Source organism: Apium graveolens, chromosome 6 (assembly GCF_009905375.1).
Source record: "Apium graveolens cultivar Ventura chromosome 6, ASM990537v1, whole genome shotgun sequence".
In the NCBI taxonomy this organism is placed as follows: domain Eukaryota; kingdom Viridiplantae; phylum Streptophyta; class Magnoliopsida; order Apiales; family Apiaceae; genus Apium; species Apium graveolens.
Genome location: NC_133652.1, coordinates 6,273,533 through 6,290,154, shown reverse-complemented (window position 1 = coordinate 6,290,154; position 16,622 = coordinate 6,273,533). Strand labels below are relative to the sequence as shown.

At 34.7% G+C, this 16,622-nt stretch overlaps 2 protein-coding genes and 1 long non-coding RNA gene across 3 annotated transcripts; 1 reads left to right on the top strand and 2 right to left on the bottom strand.

Moving 5' to 3' along the window:
• Window position 1: 1 nt before the first annotated feature.
• On the bottom strand, window positions 2-7,500 carry LOC141667591 (uncharacterized). Its single transcript, XR_012552669.1, has 7 exons — window positions 7,243-7,500; window positions 7,040-7,116; window positions 5,371-5,500; window positions 5,060-5,240; window positions 3,639-3,680; window positions 3,304-3,507; window positions 2-264 (listed from the first exon to the last, which is right to left on the bottom strand). It is a non-coding gene; the product is annotated as an uncharacterized LOC141667591 (long non-coding RNA).
• A 1,261-nt stretch (window positions 7,501-8,761) lies between these two features.
• Window positions 8,762-10,735, bottom strand: LOC141667101 (protein WHAT'S THIS FACTOR 1 homolog, chloroplastic). The gene is made up of 2 exons (XM_074473460.1): window positions 10,628-10,735; window positions 8,762-10,504 (listed from the first exon to the last, which is right to left on the bottom strand). The coding sequence occupies exon 2, from the start codon at window positions 10,490-10,492 to the stop codon at window positions 8,936-8,938; it is 1,557 nt and encodes a 518-aa protein (XP_074329561.1). The 5' UTR covers window positions 10,493-10,504; window positions 10,628-10,735; the 3' UTR covers window positions 8,762-8,935.
• Window positions 10,736-11,704: 969 nt separating this feature from the next.
• LOC141666294 (rhodanese-like domain-containing protein 4, chloroplastic) lies at window positions 11,705-15,641 on the top strand. Its single transcript, XM_074472285.1, has 8 exons — window positions 11,705-12,441; window positions 12,850-12,952; window positions 13,067-13,141; window positions 14,076-14,150; window positions 14,251-14,325; window positions 14,673-14,753; window positions 14,905-15,186; window positions 15,345-15,641. Exons 1-8 carry the CDS (start codon window positions 11,837-11,839, stop codon window positions 15,390-15,392), a joined length of 1,344 nt encoding a protein of 447 aa, XP_074328386.1. The 5' UTR covers window positions 11,705-11,836; the 3' UTR covers window positions 15,393-15,641.
• The last annotated feature ends 981 nt before the right edge of the window (window positions 15,642-16,622 follow it).

The window sequence follows — 16,622 nt, the reverse complement described above, 5'->3', positions numbered from 1 at the left end:
GATTTAGAATAGAGCATGCTCGTGTATATATTTAGATTTTTTTATACATATTGCTTATCGGGTCGAGTTTAACGAGTCGAGTTAATCTCGAGTCGAGTTCGAGTCGACCACTTGTAAAACTCGGATCTACTCGTTTAGCTTAACGAGCATATTTTCTAGTTCGAACTCGAGTTCGATTACTTAACGAGTCGAGCCTAACAATCAGCTCGGTCACTTTACAGCCGTACTTTGAAGTACCTCACCAGGGAATTGTAGCGTATCTCTCTGAAATAATTTTGAGAAATTAATAATGTCAGAGCAGAAATGAATATGACCCTTGTGCATCTCACGTTTGAAAGCAGTAGTGCGCATATCACGTTAGAAAGCAGTAGTTCAAGAAAACAATGCAGGGGAGGCATTTACAATGTTCATCAGTTTTGTCACATTTATATACATTTATAAAAACACAACATTAAAATTACAGAAAAGTGAAAATGTAATTTTATCGCAGGGTAATTTTGAGTTACAAGCCATTGTATAGCGTAAAATTTAAATTAGCTCCAGAAGCGAAATGGGAAGAAGCTATTTAAATTTTGGTGGCTCAGTTTCTATCGAATTTGGGCCATTTCTACCATTCGTTTTTTGTAACGTATGAATGATAAAAACAATATTACATATATAAGAAGATAAATTTATAACATAAAAGTAAAACCATCATCTACCTATTAAAAAAATATTTACGCTCATATATTAATAATATAAAAAAATATATACAATAAAAAAATTAAAGACATAGATATATACATAATTACAAAATCAGAAAATACATATAAATAATTATGTACATATTGGTCAAATAGATAAAAAACAAAACTCCAGGATTAACAAGTTTAGTTTAAGGGAAAAAAATATAAAATAGATAAAAGTATATTATTATATGAGATACCAGTCTGGCCTGGATTCATAAAATTTGCACCATAATCACTCCTGGTGATAGAAAATTGTCACCATGTGTTAGTTCTTTTTAATTTTCTTTTGCAACATAACTCTTCACCCCAGGACTTCGTTTAGAAACGGACCCAGATTAGAATCACATTTCATTGTTGCTCTTTTTATCCACGTTTTACCCCTTACTCCCGAGTTTTAAAAAGGTTGGAAAGCAAGTGGAAACATTCCTAATCGTGCTCCTGAGTTTTTAAAGAAACAAGTGATTATGAATGTAAATTTTACATACTTTACCTTCAAAACTTTCATCCTATTTTTAGGATAAATATACTTTACCTCTCTAACACTTACTTCCTTCCATAATAAAAATTTGGGAGCAAGACTTTAGGCTTGTAACCAATAATAATAATCACACGTGGTAGCTCAACTTCATAACGTGGGTACTGTCCCACAACAAAGTTAAAGCATCCAAGATGGCTAAACCCACTTCCTATTATTTTCGGGTCTCAATGAATGCCAACTCACGTCAAAACAGGTTTAATAAAACTGTGGCCAAGCACACCCAATAATTCACCACAGTGACAACAAATTCACCACAGGGAGTGTGTTGAATTTGTTGTTGTCAGTGGTGTGTGTGAAGCCTGTAAGAGCATCCCCAATATTGGGGATCACTTGGCTTCTCGATCCACGTAAAGTGAAAGTGGCTGAAATTTCAAGACTCAATTTCATTGAAGAAAAGAAGAGAAATGTGATCAGTCCCACGACGGTGGGCTGGACCACTTCAAAATCATTTCAATATTTTATATTATCTTTGTCTTTTAAGTTTGATTATATGAAACAGTATCTTAATTTTACATTAGTTAATAGTAAAGTTAGTTTTATTATATCCATACACAAGAATATAATATATTTAATGAAAGGGAAAGTGGGCTTATTATTGGGTGAGTTTGGCCACATTTTTAGTAAACCTGTTTTGACATGAGTTGGCATTCATTAGGACCCAAAAATAATAGGAAGTGGGTTTAACAATTATTGATTCATTAGGACCCAAAAATAATAGGAAGTGGGTTTAACAATTATTGATGCTCTAACTTTGTTGTGTAACAGTACACACGTTCTGAAGTTGAGCTACCACACGTGATTATTATTATTGGTTACAAGTCTAAAGCCGTGCTACCAATTTTTTATTAGGGAAGGAAGTAAGTGTTACAAAGGTAAAGTTTTGGAGGTAATGTATGTAAAATTTACATTCATAACTATTTGTTTTCGTTTCTTTTAAAAACTCGGGAGCACAATTAGGGAAAGCTTCCACTTGCTTTCCACCTTTTTTAAAACTCGGAAGTAAGGGGTAAAACGTGGATAATAAAAAGAACAACAATAAATGTGATTCCAATCTGGGTCGGTCTCTAAACGAAGTCCAGGGTGAAAAGTTATATTGCAAAAGAAAATTAAAAAGAGCTAACACGTGGTGACAATTTTTGATCACCGGGAGTGACTAGGGTGCAAATTTTATGACTCTCTTGTACGCAGGTCAGGCTGGTATCTCATATAATAATATACTTTGATCTATTTTATATTTTTTTCCTTTTTTCCCTTTAACTAAACTTCTTAGTTCATGAGTTTTGTTTTTTTATCTATTTGACCAATATGTACATAATTACTTATATATATTTTCCGATTTTATAATTATGTATATATCTATGTCTTTTATCTTTATATTGTATATTTTATTTTTATATTATTAATATATGAACGTAAATATTTTTTTATATGTAGATGATGATGGTTTTTACTTTTATCTTATAAAGTTATCTTCTTATATATGCTAATATTGTTTTTATCATTCATACACTACAAAAAAAAACGAATGGTAGAAATGACCTACATATGAAGTAAACTATATTCTTGAGCTCCTCCCATCCAGGAGAAGAGAGCTTCTTCAATCAAGTAATGAACAAAGGTAAGAGAAGGGTGGCCAGGTTGACAAGGAATGCAGTTCTAGAGTTGAAAATTTTATGCCGACAACATGCTAACAAATTACAAGAATAAAGAACTTCAAACTACTACTTGTATATACAAACTAGAGCTGAAAGTAGATCAATATATTACACTTCAGAAACTAGACAGCTTCAAATATGCAATGCATGACCATAAACAATCAGCGTTACTTAAGGAAGCAAGGAATGAACAAAAGATATACTGGCCTTCTATATGCAGGTGTACGTATACACCTTGTCTGCAACATACATCTTCCTCTCTCTCACGCACACACATAAACACAGGAGCATTTAATTTGTGTTCACCTTTTTTTTTTAATGTAATGAAGGAAAGTCATACGAATAAAAATGTACACAAAGACTGGAAGATGGATATACATACCTGTCCACGAGGGAAATGAGCTGTTTCCGCACATCTTGAGCCCTCCTCAATGTTGCATCTAGGACAAAATTCTAAACACACCATGGGTTAGAAAAACCTTTTGCTTTCCAGGCCTCGTACACAGCATGCAAGGTAAGATGATCTCCTTAAGGCTGAAAAAAATTGGCCCTTTTTTAGTCAGCTTGAGCTTGCTTTTCTCCATCTCTGTAGAATATATTTCCAGTTTGAATCATGGCAACAATAGTCAGAATCTCATTGCTACAAACAAGATCAACACTAGCAAGGAGCATTTTTTTATAAGGGAGGATCCATCGGAAGTTCTGCCATTTTCTTACCCAATTTAGTGAGAAGCCCCCTCTTCATCCAGAGCTCCAAGACTATACAAATGTTCCATGGCAGAAATTAGAGCTTGAGAAGGAGAGTCCATAAAATCGAACGATAGAAGATCGTTTATGCCCATTACTTTCATGTTCAGAGTATTGACTCCGAGATTTATCCTCTGAATTTCAGGTATAGAGGTGGGGGACATCTCAATGTGAAATTATGTGTTATTAGTTTATTTTTTAGTGGATAAGGTCTATTATGCTCACACAAGTCATAAGATATGGTGTACAAAAATAAGAATTGTGCCCGCTCACTTATCTTCTTCAGGGTCATTGCTTTTACTGTTGAGATACACTCAAATTCATTTTTCGCATTAAAAATAACTGGGAATTGGTCCAAAATTTTCAAGGATCATGTACTACGGTTATATTTCAAGCATCTTTCGTATACATTTCATAACATGTTATTGTTATAGGAGGATTGACCAGAACAAGTCAAAAATGTCAAAATTAGACTTTTGTCCACTAGTTGATAAATTGGACGGAAAATTTAGTTGGGAACATTTTCAACTGTATTAAACCGATGAATTCATTCTGTACAATTCATTCAAGAAATGAAATAACAAGTTCTTATTTTCTCATCTCATTCTTTATTGTCTCTCTCTGTCTCTCATCTTTCTCATCTCTCTATCGTTTAATCTCTTTTGTAAGTTATGATTTGTATCAATTAGTTCTTGAAGGTTGATTACCCTTATCATTAGTACCAGTCTATCAGAGCATCTCGATTCTTAACTAATAGTATATACATACACAATATACAAGCTTATACCTACGCTGGCTAGAACACGAAGAACAGCATCCATGGACGATCAAGTCATAACGATGGAGAAGAAATTAAATACTTCTAATCAGAACAGGATTTGCAGAATAAGAAAGTAGAAGATACTCTGGTTTGATTAATGCAATCAATTGATGAAATTAGGTCACAAATAACAGGGGCAAGCACTTTACAGAACAATGGCAATGCTCATCGTAGGGAAAATAATGATAAGGGAGATGGTCTTGTTACCGAAACAGAATCAACCTTTCAAGTTTGATCTGAGAACTAATATATATTTTTATAAATAAAAAATGTTAAAAAACGTAAACATATGAAATATAAAAGTAACCCAATACATATAATTAATTATTTTTTTCTAAAATAATCATTTAAATTTTATTTATTAAAATAATAAAGTATAAATATATGAGAATTTTGGACTCTATCAGACGGGGCAGATATTAGGCTCAAAGCTACGCCTGTTAGGGAAATTTTTTAAATTTTAAACATTTTCTCACCGTTCATTATTATTTTTCCAATGACAGCTAGACATAGGAATATACTACCCCAGAATAATATTCCTGAACATATTTTTCAAAATCAAGTTATTTACCGGAAAACAAATGAATCCAGGAAAGAGTGCATGCACCGTCATTTATCCGGTCATACATAGCTTAAGAACCAACATGACCACATAAGTTATCTCCTTTAAGTTATCTCCTTCTCCCAAAGTGCTTATCGCACAGGATGTCTCAGTCTTGCCACAGCCTTCAAAAATTGGACAGTCAAAACATCTGTTACAAAGAATATTCCGTTTCAGAGAAGATCAGTTGGTATGAACTATAGAAACAAGCTTCTAGTATTTATGACTTAGCAAACATACAAATGGAGAAAATGGAAATCCACCTAACAACATCAACTTACATCCATAAAAAATCCATGACATCGGGTGACAAAGGTGAAGCCCCCGAGGCCCGAACACATGATATGAACACGACCCTCCATTTTTATCTTATTGAAAACTAGTCTGTCCTCATAGATGAGGGCTTTCGTCCTGGAATAATTGTGTGATGAAAATCTTAACAGAAGAGAAAAAAACAAGATTAAAAAAGCATCAATGATCATGAAAATCTATTTAGCATTCCCTCCTAATCTTATGTGCATCAAGTGAATACGGATCACTTCATTAGGCAGTCTGTAAGTTTGATTGCTAATATTTTATAGATGGGCTGCTAAAGATTTTTCTGTAAGCCAACAAGAATCCAAGTCTGGATCTGCAGATTCTAATAATAGCTTCGCCGAAAATATATGACTGTCTTCGCTCTTTAGATGTTAAGAGTAGTAGATTGTATTTATATTTCATATACAACTACACCAATAAAGAAGCCTAACCATAACTATGCTAATTTATGTTCTGGTTATTATGCAAGTATGCAATCTTAATCTCGAAGTTTCTTTATTTATCAAATTCATTATACAGTGAATGCATGTGTCTATACCTAATTAGGTCAATAATAATCAGAATGTAACAACTTAATAAATCCCTATTTGCTTGCATCTGTCTACCCTATATTCCCACATGGAGCACCACCAATTGTAAAACATGAAGCAAAGTAATATTAAGATGAAACTCTAACCCTATTGGTATTGTAAATTGTGGTGGTTAGTCCTTACCTGTCTACTCCCTCCGTCCCACTCATTTCTTTACATGTTTTTTCCAATGTTCGACACGCATTTTAAGGCTATTATAAAATACACTTACATAACTTGTTTTTAAAATTTTCTTTTTTTGAATAAAAATATAAACATAATATTTTTATTTAGAAAAAGAAAAAGTTTAAAATAATTTACAGAGCTATACATTAAAGGAGCCTTAAAATGCGTGTCGAGCAATCATCCCCCAATATAAAGAATTGGGTGGGACGGAGGGAGTACTATTTTGTGGCATGGTCACAACTTATAAGCAGCAATTAACTGCATCATGGGTTTGACTTGTTTGGATAAGTCCGATAAATCATGAATTTAACTAGAATCTGAATTGAAATACGGAAGACAGCTGCATATTATTTCATGGCAGGAAAGGAAAGTTATTATTTGCTTGAAAAACTCAACAAGCAAACGGCTTCAGACCAGGAAATCCATACCCACCCCATATTCTTGCCTATATCAGATCCTTGCTGGGTGAATATGTACTAATACGCAAACAAATTTACATTTCACAGAAACTATATTCCTGGATATATTTTTTTAAATCAAGTTTTTTTTCCGGAAAACAAATGGATCCTTAGATATTGGTCTACCATATTACTTTATATGCGATCCTGTGCAACTAATGAGATGCAGAGAGAAAATATAATGAGAGAAACAAAATCCGATAACAGTACTCAAGATACATGCTCACCCCTTTCCAAGTAAGTCATTAGGTACATATATAGTTACTAACTTGCAATGCTCAATCTCTACAATATCCATTTACTAAAGTTTTTATAACTATGACAAAGAAAAGGCACCAGTATATATGCCAGTATATATGCGGTCATACATAGCTGACAACATGCAGAACTAGGATAACCAACATGACCAGATAAGTTACCTCATTCTTCTGAAGTGCTAATCCCGCAGGAGGTCCCATTCATGCCATAGCCTTCAATAAGTGGACAGCCAAAACATCTGTTACAAATAATATTCCGTTTTAGAGAAGAACATCAGTTAGTATGAACAATCGGAAACAAGCTTTTACTAGCCTATGACTGGGCAAACATGTAAATATAAATGCTCAGAACATCATCAACTTACATCCGTAAGAGAATCCATGACATCAGGTGACAAAGGAAAAGCAAGCCAGGAGCCCTTGACAACCACTGCCTTGGAAGATTTATCGTACGAACTTGATTCTTTTTCTGTCTTGATATTAGCAGCAGCTAATGTCATTTTAAAAGTTCAAGAATCCCTATTTACACAATATCTAGTGGGACTAACTCTGGTCACCCCTACAAGAGGGGAAAGAGACGTCCACTGCATGTAATGTAGCCAATTTATATTTTTAAAATTTTACCTGCTACACGTAAAACACCCAAACTAGCCTTGCTCATCAAATGAGTAAATGCTTGACCATTACATGCAGAGCAAAGTGCACAACATTAAAAAGAACATGATATACCAAATTTAACAAATATAACGTTCAATAAATAATCCATGGTTTATTTTTTGAATACTCACTAATCCTAGAAGTTACGACAGTGTTACAAGGCCCTAGGCTACGAGTACGACCTGATACGCAAGGACCCATCTAAACTAGGCGCACAATTTGTCTTAAGACAAAATGATGACCCGAATAGGATTCAACAAGAAAAAATCTTGTGCATCGAAGAGTTTAATATAAGAATTAACTAGGAACAGGTCCTGTGTATATTATCCTTCTGGGCCAACAACAAAGCATAGATAACCAAACCAAAAAGAGGAAAAAGCACTTCATATCTAATATGATATTCCCCTCACAAAAGATATTAGTCATAGCATCAAAGATGGTTAGAAAGTTAAATCTTGTTTCAAAGTCATTGTAAATTTCAACTGCACAGCTTTCACCAGAAATAAGAGAAGCACATCTAACAGTTGCAGGGTTCAAGGACTCTATGATTACTTTTAGATATATTTTGTTACAACACACAATAAACAGTTGGTAGAATAATATTATTAGTGCAGTGAAACTTTAAAAGAACAATCCTAAATCCGCTAGAATTAAATCATTCACATGATTACAAAGAATTTATGAACCCCCTTTTCTCTTCTGGTAAACTCCAAAATGGTTCCACCCCTACACAGAAGCGAACAGTATATGCTTGTATCTTAAACATTAGGAGATGAAAATGGAAATATCAATTCTCACTCACAAGCCTTCCCGCTGGAGATCTATAGAAGAAAAGTACAAACTCAAACTTATCCAGTGATAGTCAAGGGTTGTGTATGGGAGATGTGGGCTAAATTACATGGAAAATAAAAATAATCATGCAGGTTCACCAAAAAAATCCAGGGGTGGAATGAACAATGTGCTAGGACAAACCCTGTTTATCTAAGGCCTGTGGAAGATTATTGAATTTGTTGACCCTACAAGTTGTAATAAATATGTGCTGGTAACACCCAGAAATTTTGCAGCTACGTTGCATAATTACTGGTGCTTAATGATACAATGACAAAGTCAGGCATTGAACAGATTTTAATGCACACGGTTTTCTGGTTTCGTGATCTAATACAGCAAAAGCAAAGAAACCAGCAATTATTATAATATGTCATCTATAATCGAAGCATTTTATCTGCGTCACTAAAAGAAAGAACTAAAAGTCACATAAATATGCCAAACCTCCAATATGACAAAATGTTTTCTTTATCCAAGGATTACAAATTCTTTAGGTAATCCAGCCCATAAGGAAATTACACCCTTCTAATGACGCATGATATTTCGATCCTTAAACTATGCATGATATTACTGTATTTACCAACGTTCTCTTGGACGACCATCAGGGAACATGGGAGAAAGAGCCTTGTCTTCATTCTTAGTGGAGCCAGATAACTGTTTAGCTTGTTTTCTTGGTTCAAGCTTCAAAGTTTCTTCACCTTCATCGAAATCTGGTGGCATATCATCACCTTCATCATCACTCCAATCATCATCATCATCACCATCTTCATCGTCACCCCCACTCATTAAACCATCAATATCAGACCAATCTTCATCTTCCACGCCACTTCCATCCTCTGCCTCGTTACTTTCTTGATTCTCACGAGTATCAGGTCTCACTGACCCTCTGACTCGTGGAACAGCGACAAGTGAACGGAGCTTCTCTTTAATAAGCAGCAATTTATTCTTTTCAACAAGATGAGAATCACGATATGCATCCCTGAGGAAAACCGAATCCCTCTCCCCTTTCAGCGACACATAGAACATATCAGGGTGCCTTATCAGCATCCCTCTAAGCTGCTGGGAGAACCTAAACTCCTCTCTAAAATGAGTAAGATGATCCACTAGAGTTCTCTTTTCTACAGTGAGACTTAGCATCTCGTGAACAACAGCACAGGAATGCTTTTCTTTCTCTGCTGTACCAGGCCTCAAAGCGGAGAAGTCAGAATAAGGTGATATAAAAGGCATGTCATTAAACTGTTGAATCCTTCTCATCTCCCCTTTAGAAAGCTTAAGACCTTTTGGTAGCTTTATTCTACTAAACTTTGGCGGTCTGTCAATAATTAAATCTCTCCTCGCTGACTCTCTTTCACGATTTTCTTCTTCCTCAAGCTCCGCAGCAGTGACAGCGAGTTCAGGATCCCAATGAGTTAAATCCAAGGCTGGGCCTCGTCCAGTCGAAACAACCTTAAAATATTGTGGATATCGGTGACAAATGGTGTCACGAAATTCCAAAGGAAGCCCGAGATCAGTTTTCAAATGGGCAATCTTCTCCAACAAAATTCTTTTATCCAACGACATCATCAACAATTTCCTCAACTTAATAACCAGCAAATCCTCCATTTCATTTCTAACTTTTAACTCCTCCAAGTAAAGCTGCTCAGCTTCAGGTGTCAACTTAAAATTAAGTGAATAAACCCCTTTTTCCTCAAACTCAAAAACTCTTGGAAATTTCTTCAGCAACGCAATAAATCGTCTTTTCTTCTGAAGCCCCAATTCCCTCCTAAACCTACCCAAATCGCGAAGCGGCATTACACGATCAGGCTGACTAACTAAAATCTTCTGAATCTTGAGAACCAATTTAAGCTTCTTATCTCTTTGAATCACATTATCAAAAGGAAGCTCTTTTCTTCTCTTAACAACAGCTCTAATCGGAGGAAATGCGACACGGGGTTTTCTTGAATTGAGAAAATGATTATCCAGAACCAAATTCTGACCTAAAAAGACAGACTTTGGTGGTAGTTTTGAAGAAACAGAGACACAAGGCAAAAGCTTTGAACTTTGAAGCAAACAAGAATTGTACGAAAAAGAAAGAGGAAAAACAGTGACAACTGGTGATGTTTTGGGAGAGAACATCAACAACTTAGGTTCCATTGTAATGATTTCCTATGTTGGGATTATAATTAATGATAAACAATAATCAAACATCAGGTACAAAACATATTTAACAGGCACACATGAAGAGATACAGATATGTGTATATATATAAAACTGAAGAAAATAGCTAACCTGAGTAGAATGGAAAAGAGGGGAAGCAGCAAGTTTTTAGGGTTTATGATGGATATAGCCTAAACCCCTTTTCTGCTGATGTTTGTGTTTTGTTATCTTCTTGAAATGGATTTTTTACAAATAGCCGAGGGCAAAACTGTCACTCAACTGATTTTATTCCTTGGGGGTTTATACTCTAGAATACATTATTTTTTGATATTTTAGGTTTAGGTGCATTCTTTACGGGTTTTTTTTCATACGACATGTATTTTAACACAATTATAATATATATTTTCGTAATTTATTTTTAATTTTTTTTTTAATATAAGAGTTTGAATATTATATTTTTATTTAGAACAAAAAAATTTTGAAAAAAATTAATGTAACTACATTTAATAAGAGTATTAAAGTATGTGCCGAGTGTCCGTCCCCCATGTAAAGAATTGAGGGGGACGGAGGGAGTATTTATCTAAGAAATCTTCGATCTACGACATCGAATTCAAAATCTGAAATGACGATAAATAATATTTCACCTACAGTCACGAGATCCCGGAAAAAGTAGTTGACACGGTAAGTATCCAAAAGATAAATTTATGTAAAAAATAAGCGTTATTCTCAAAATAATTTTTCTATTACACACTTGTTGAGATTCTAGAGCGAATTTATCGTAAAAAATAGGTCTGATCTGAAAAAAACTTTTTCATTTTTTCTCTAACAAACATTGAGATTTTAGAGTGGATTATATGAAACTATCTCATCGCGCTCAACTTGTCTAGATTGTGATTATGAAATATTGCAAAAATATTTCTATACATTAATATTTTTCAAAAAAACACAAAATTTAATTATAAAAATTATAAATAAATAATAATAAATTAATGGAGTTGTACTTGCACACTCCCGATCCTTCTTGCATTTCAACCATTTCTCGGCCACTCAATCTGTCATGGCAAAAACATAGACTTTTTATTACACAACCAACCAGCATCATCACCCGCCCTCTGGATTACACATGACACGTGGCAACAACCCATTAGTTGCTTTATTATCTCTCCTTCCATGTCAGCAACTCATCCACTGAAAACCCAAGCTGAACCACAGTGATGGTGAGGCCTAAATGTTAACAAAATATACCACATAAACTAACAATCAATCAATCTTATGGGTGATTAAGCCATTTCTTACAAAATCTTGATAGCTTCCATCTTTTTTAATTTCAAGAATTATGCTATGGAGGCCCTCAATGCAGTTGGCTTAACTTCAATATCTGTGCTTTCTAGTAGAACAGCAACAAAACCCAAAAAGATAACTACTATTTCTTCACTCAAGTCACCAAGAAATGTTCCTGAAGAAATTTCAAGAAATTTTCGAGGTGGGCTAGTGTTGTTATCATCTGTTTTGAGTACAGGATATGCTAGAGCTCTTACTTATGAAGAGGCATTACAACAATCTACAACAACTGGTTCTGATTCTGATGTTGGTGGCATTCTTGACAGTTTTACTAGTTTTGTAGCTGACAATCCAGCTGTGATTGCTGGTGGTGCTGCCATTTTGTCTGTTCCATTGATCTTGTCTCAGTTTTTTGGTGATTCTAAGCCTTGGGGTATTGAGACTGCAAAGAATGCTTATGCCAAATTATCGGAAGATGCTAATGCTCAGTTGATTGATATAAGGGCATTAGCAGACTTGAGGCTAGTTGGCACACCAGATATTAAAAGTTTGAGCAAGAAATCTGTGCAAATTATGTATAATGGTGAAGATAAGCCAGGTTTCTTGAAGAAGCTGGCTCTGAAATTCAAGGAACCGGAGAATACCACATTGTTTATATTAGACAAGTAAGATGATGGTTACTCTTTTTTTTTCTTCTCAATTCAGGGAGAACAAAACTGATATGAGAAATCTGCCGTGAGCCCCTTTGGAGTGCTGGAGGGGTTGGAATTAGAGTCTAGAGAGATAATAATATCATGTTCACGATATGCCCCAGTGTCTTTCGGAATGTCTGGTCTAAGAATATTTTAACGCTCGTATTAGTGTTGGAAACCATTCTAATGTTCACAATGTGATAATCACTAGCAGAGGTTTCCTATATACCTCCTCAAAATTGGATCATCCTGATCATCTCTTTGTCTTTCCCCGACCACAATTTCATAACATTTACAGAGTTATTTGTTTTTTACTTGGAGTTTCTTTTTGTGCTTTTTAGAACAAAAGTAATAAATTAATATACCCGAGATGGAACCCAGGTTCGATGGAAGCTCTGAACTGGTTGCAGAGTTGGTGACAGCAAATGGATTTAAAGCTGCCTATGCAATTAAAGATGGTGCAGAAGGACCCAAAGGATGGATGGTTGTTACCTTATTCTGTCGCTCTTAGTCTTATCTTCGCCTGCATCCTCTTTTTATATGTTCTGTCACTATATTCAAGTATTTCTAGTTAAATGTGAATCTGTAATGCTTGCAGAGCAGTGGTCTTCCCTGGATTCAACCAAAGAAAGGATTCAGTTTTGATTTTAGTAGTTTGACTGATGCAATTGGGGTATGCTTCTCACCTGTAGATAAATATTGCAGCTTGTTTATAATTTTAAAAAGGACTATTTAGTTATGTCATAAGCTGAAGAGTGAAACACTCAATGTCAGAAAATTATGGTATAGTACTTCATGAATGTAAATTCAGAGGTTTGTTTGCACTAGATTATATTCTTATATTAATATAGCTAATTTCTAGTTTTACAAAATGTTGCAACTATTAAAATTTCTCTAAATAAGATGTTTCGTCTTAATTAAGTTGTAGTTGACTAGAATCTTGCACCTTGTAGACATCGTAGGTTCATCATGCATGTAGACCAGATTTGTGGTTTGAATAAAAGGATAACATGATCAAGAGTGAATGACAATAAAGCAAAAGCAATAATGAACAACTTCCCCTACCAAATAGTCGAGGAATTTGCCAAAACTGGTAGAGAAAGAACCTCCGACTGAACATTCATATTTTGGCTGAACCTGCTCTCAATGTTGCATTCTAGATTCAACACTTGTTTCCTTTAGAACTCTTTTGATAAAAGTCAAACAGCTGAATGCTAGAATGGTTTTTTAATGTCATGTGATTTTGACATAACGGTTTTTTTATGTGCTGGTTGACCTGATGGCAAAAATCCTTAAGCCCCAGATTGAACTGATGTTTAAATCTCTACATCATCTATCAGTTTAAGCGTAATGGTTCACAATCCTTTCAAATGCCATTGGCACTACACTACACGATTATTTCACCTCTTAAGAAACATAAAATGAGGTCTGCCATATGTTTCTTCTTGCTAAGCTATCTCCTATATCTTTTGTTCTGCCGGCTCTGTAATGAAGGGTCTGATATCTGTGGGACTATGAAGAGCAGTTAATTTTCTATTCATAATATCCTCAACATTTTATCTACAATGTTTACTATAAGATTATCATAAGAATAATGTAACTTCCAGGAGGGATCAGATGCAGTTTCGGTTGCTCTTGGTGTAGCTGCAGCTACTGGTCTAAGCTTGCTAGCATATACAGAGGTTGGCCGCAAGTACCTCTAGTTGTCTTCTGTTCCTTTTCGTTCCCGCCAAGCATAATGTTCTTTTCTGTTTTGTTTCCTTATTTGATGTGATAATTCAGGTAGAAACACTGCTTCAAGTCTTAGGTTCAGCTGCAATTGTTCAATTTCTTAGCAAGAAACTCCTATTTGCAGAGGTTAGTGTATTTCTCGATATAATTGTGATCATCTGTTCAACTAAAGTGCTTAGAGAATATACTCTGGTCTCAGAGCTATCTGTAATTCTCTATTTCTCTCAACGTTTGTCACAGTATAGTGAGAGTAAAAGCAATTTTGGTTTTCAGATATTAGATTCATGTAATATTGTATCTAAATTAACTTAATCTAACATAGCTCTGATTGATGTTTAAACAAGTTATTACGATAATAATAGTTCAGTTCTTTAGTATCAATACGTAATATCTTTCTGCTTCAAATGCTTTAGCTTGGTGCTTTGCGTGATTGTTTTGGGTTAATAACAATACTTCTATTGTTCCCTTGTTAGGACCGAAAACAAACTTTTCTACAACTAGACGAGTTCTTGACCAAACAAGTGGCCCCTAAAGAGGTTGTTGATGATATAAAGGTACTTTTTTTTATCTAAAAATGCAATCATATGATATAATAGTTATACTATATTCGACTTAAAAGAAATGAATCCTGGCTTAAATATTCTAGATTTCATTTCCTGATGCAAATCAGTAATTTTTGTTTTGATTTCTGACAAATAAACTCAGCAAATCGGAAAGGCTTTCCTACCATCCATTACGATTAGCAACTCTCTCCCTGCACCACCAGAGGCTAGTGCTACTATAACTGAAAGCACTGTGCAAACAACAGAAGTACCTCCAGAAGTCGATTCAGTCCCTCCTGCAGAAGTCGTTTCAAACTCTGCACCTCTCAAAGCAGAAACAGAAACAGAAACAGTATCTGCTCCAGAAGTCGAATCAGTCCCTGCTCCAGAAGCTACAGCAGCATCACTCCCTACTCCCTCAAGACCACTTTCGCCATTTCCATACGTAAAGTTTCTTTGAGCTCTACAAATACAGTTTACGACTTTAACCAAAAGCCTACACCATAAAAATTTTACTACCTTAATATTTTTGGTAAATATTTTACTTATTTTGTAAATATCCTAATGAAGAAGTTTGTGCATTGATAATATTTTTGGCTGCAGTATCCAGATTTTAAGCCCCCAACATCTCCTAGACCATCGCAGCCGTAGAGGCTCAGCAACAATGGAAGGCTCAAGCATATATGCATTAGAGGCAGGTTTCATGTACTGGATCACACTACTTAATGTGGAGCATTGTATTATTGTAAAGCTCAAATTTAGAAATTTTCTTGGTTACTCAAATTGTTGAGATATAATGGGCATTCCCTTTAAATTTTCTGTTTTCTACTTCAAAAAAATAAAAAGTTATTTGTCAACATAATTTAAATATATGTGATGTTCCTGATGGATTATATCATAGCCTCTGTGTAGAGCTTCTGAACAATTTCATTTGCAGCTTATGATTCAGTAACAATGGACCCTTGTATTCATATATTTTTGTCCTTTCCTATTTAACATACCTGTGTGTGCAGAACGAGACAAAAATAGCCAATTTTTGAAAAAATTTAACCAAAATAGCCCTTCTGAAAAAAGTGGTCAATTTTAGTCAATTGAATACTTCACTGGTAGTTGGGTATTCATATATGGGATACTCCACTGACATATAAAGTGAATACTCCACTGACAGTTGGGTATCCCAGCGGCTAAAGTTGGCCAACTTTCAGAAATTGATCATTTTTTATTAATTTTGTGTAAAAATAGGCTAAATTTGTCCTTCACCCGCACATAACATCGGTATATAATTAGAGTAAGCATGGTTATAGAAGTCCGTCAATTTTTGAAAATTTGCCAATAAATTTTTCGAAATATTTGATCTGATCCAATAACAACGATAAATTAATCGATTTTTCAAAAAATTACCGATAATCCATAAATCGACGTCTCAACTGATTAATTCCGATTTCCGCAAGAATGCAGATGATAGAATAAGAGTAGATTACACTCTATAGTCACGTCCATGTGTGTGGCGTGTGTTTTAATATTATAATTATAATGATTATACAATTAGACAAATGACTTGAGGATGACGTGAAGGTGAATACATCAGCTTCATTTTTGTTAATCAACGCGGAAACAGCTTTGAACTTTCTTTGCACCTTCTAACTTGGAGTGCATCATCTTGACTTTCAAATTCCCTGTTCAAAACTCGCATTTCATGGAATCTTCTTGACGCTTGCTTACTCGTTTTCATCCTTTTCTTTTATTAGTGTTTCGACATCACCTAATACTTTCTTTTAAGAATTTATTGTGGTTTGAATTCTAAGAATTTATAGAGTTTGCCATATTTTTTAATCTAGGGTAGCTTGGAGATATCTATCTTATACTCCCTCGGTCCCACCC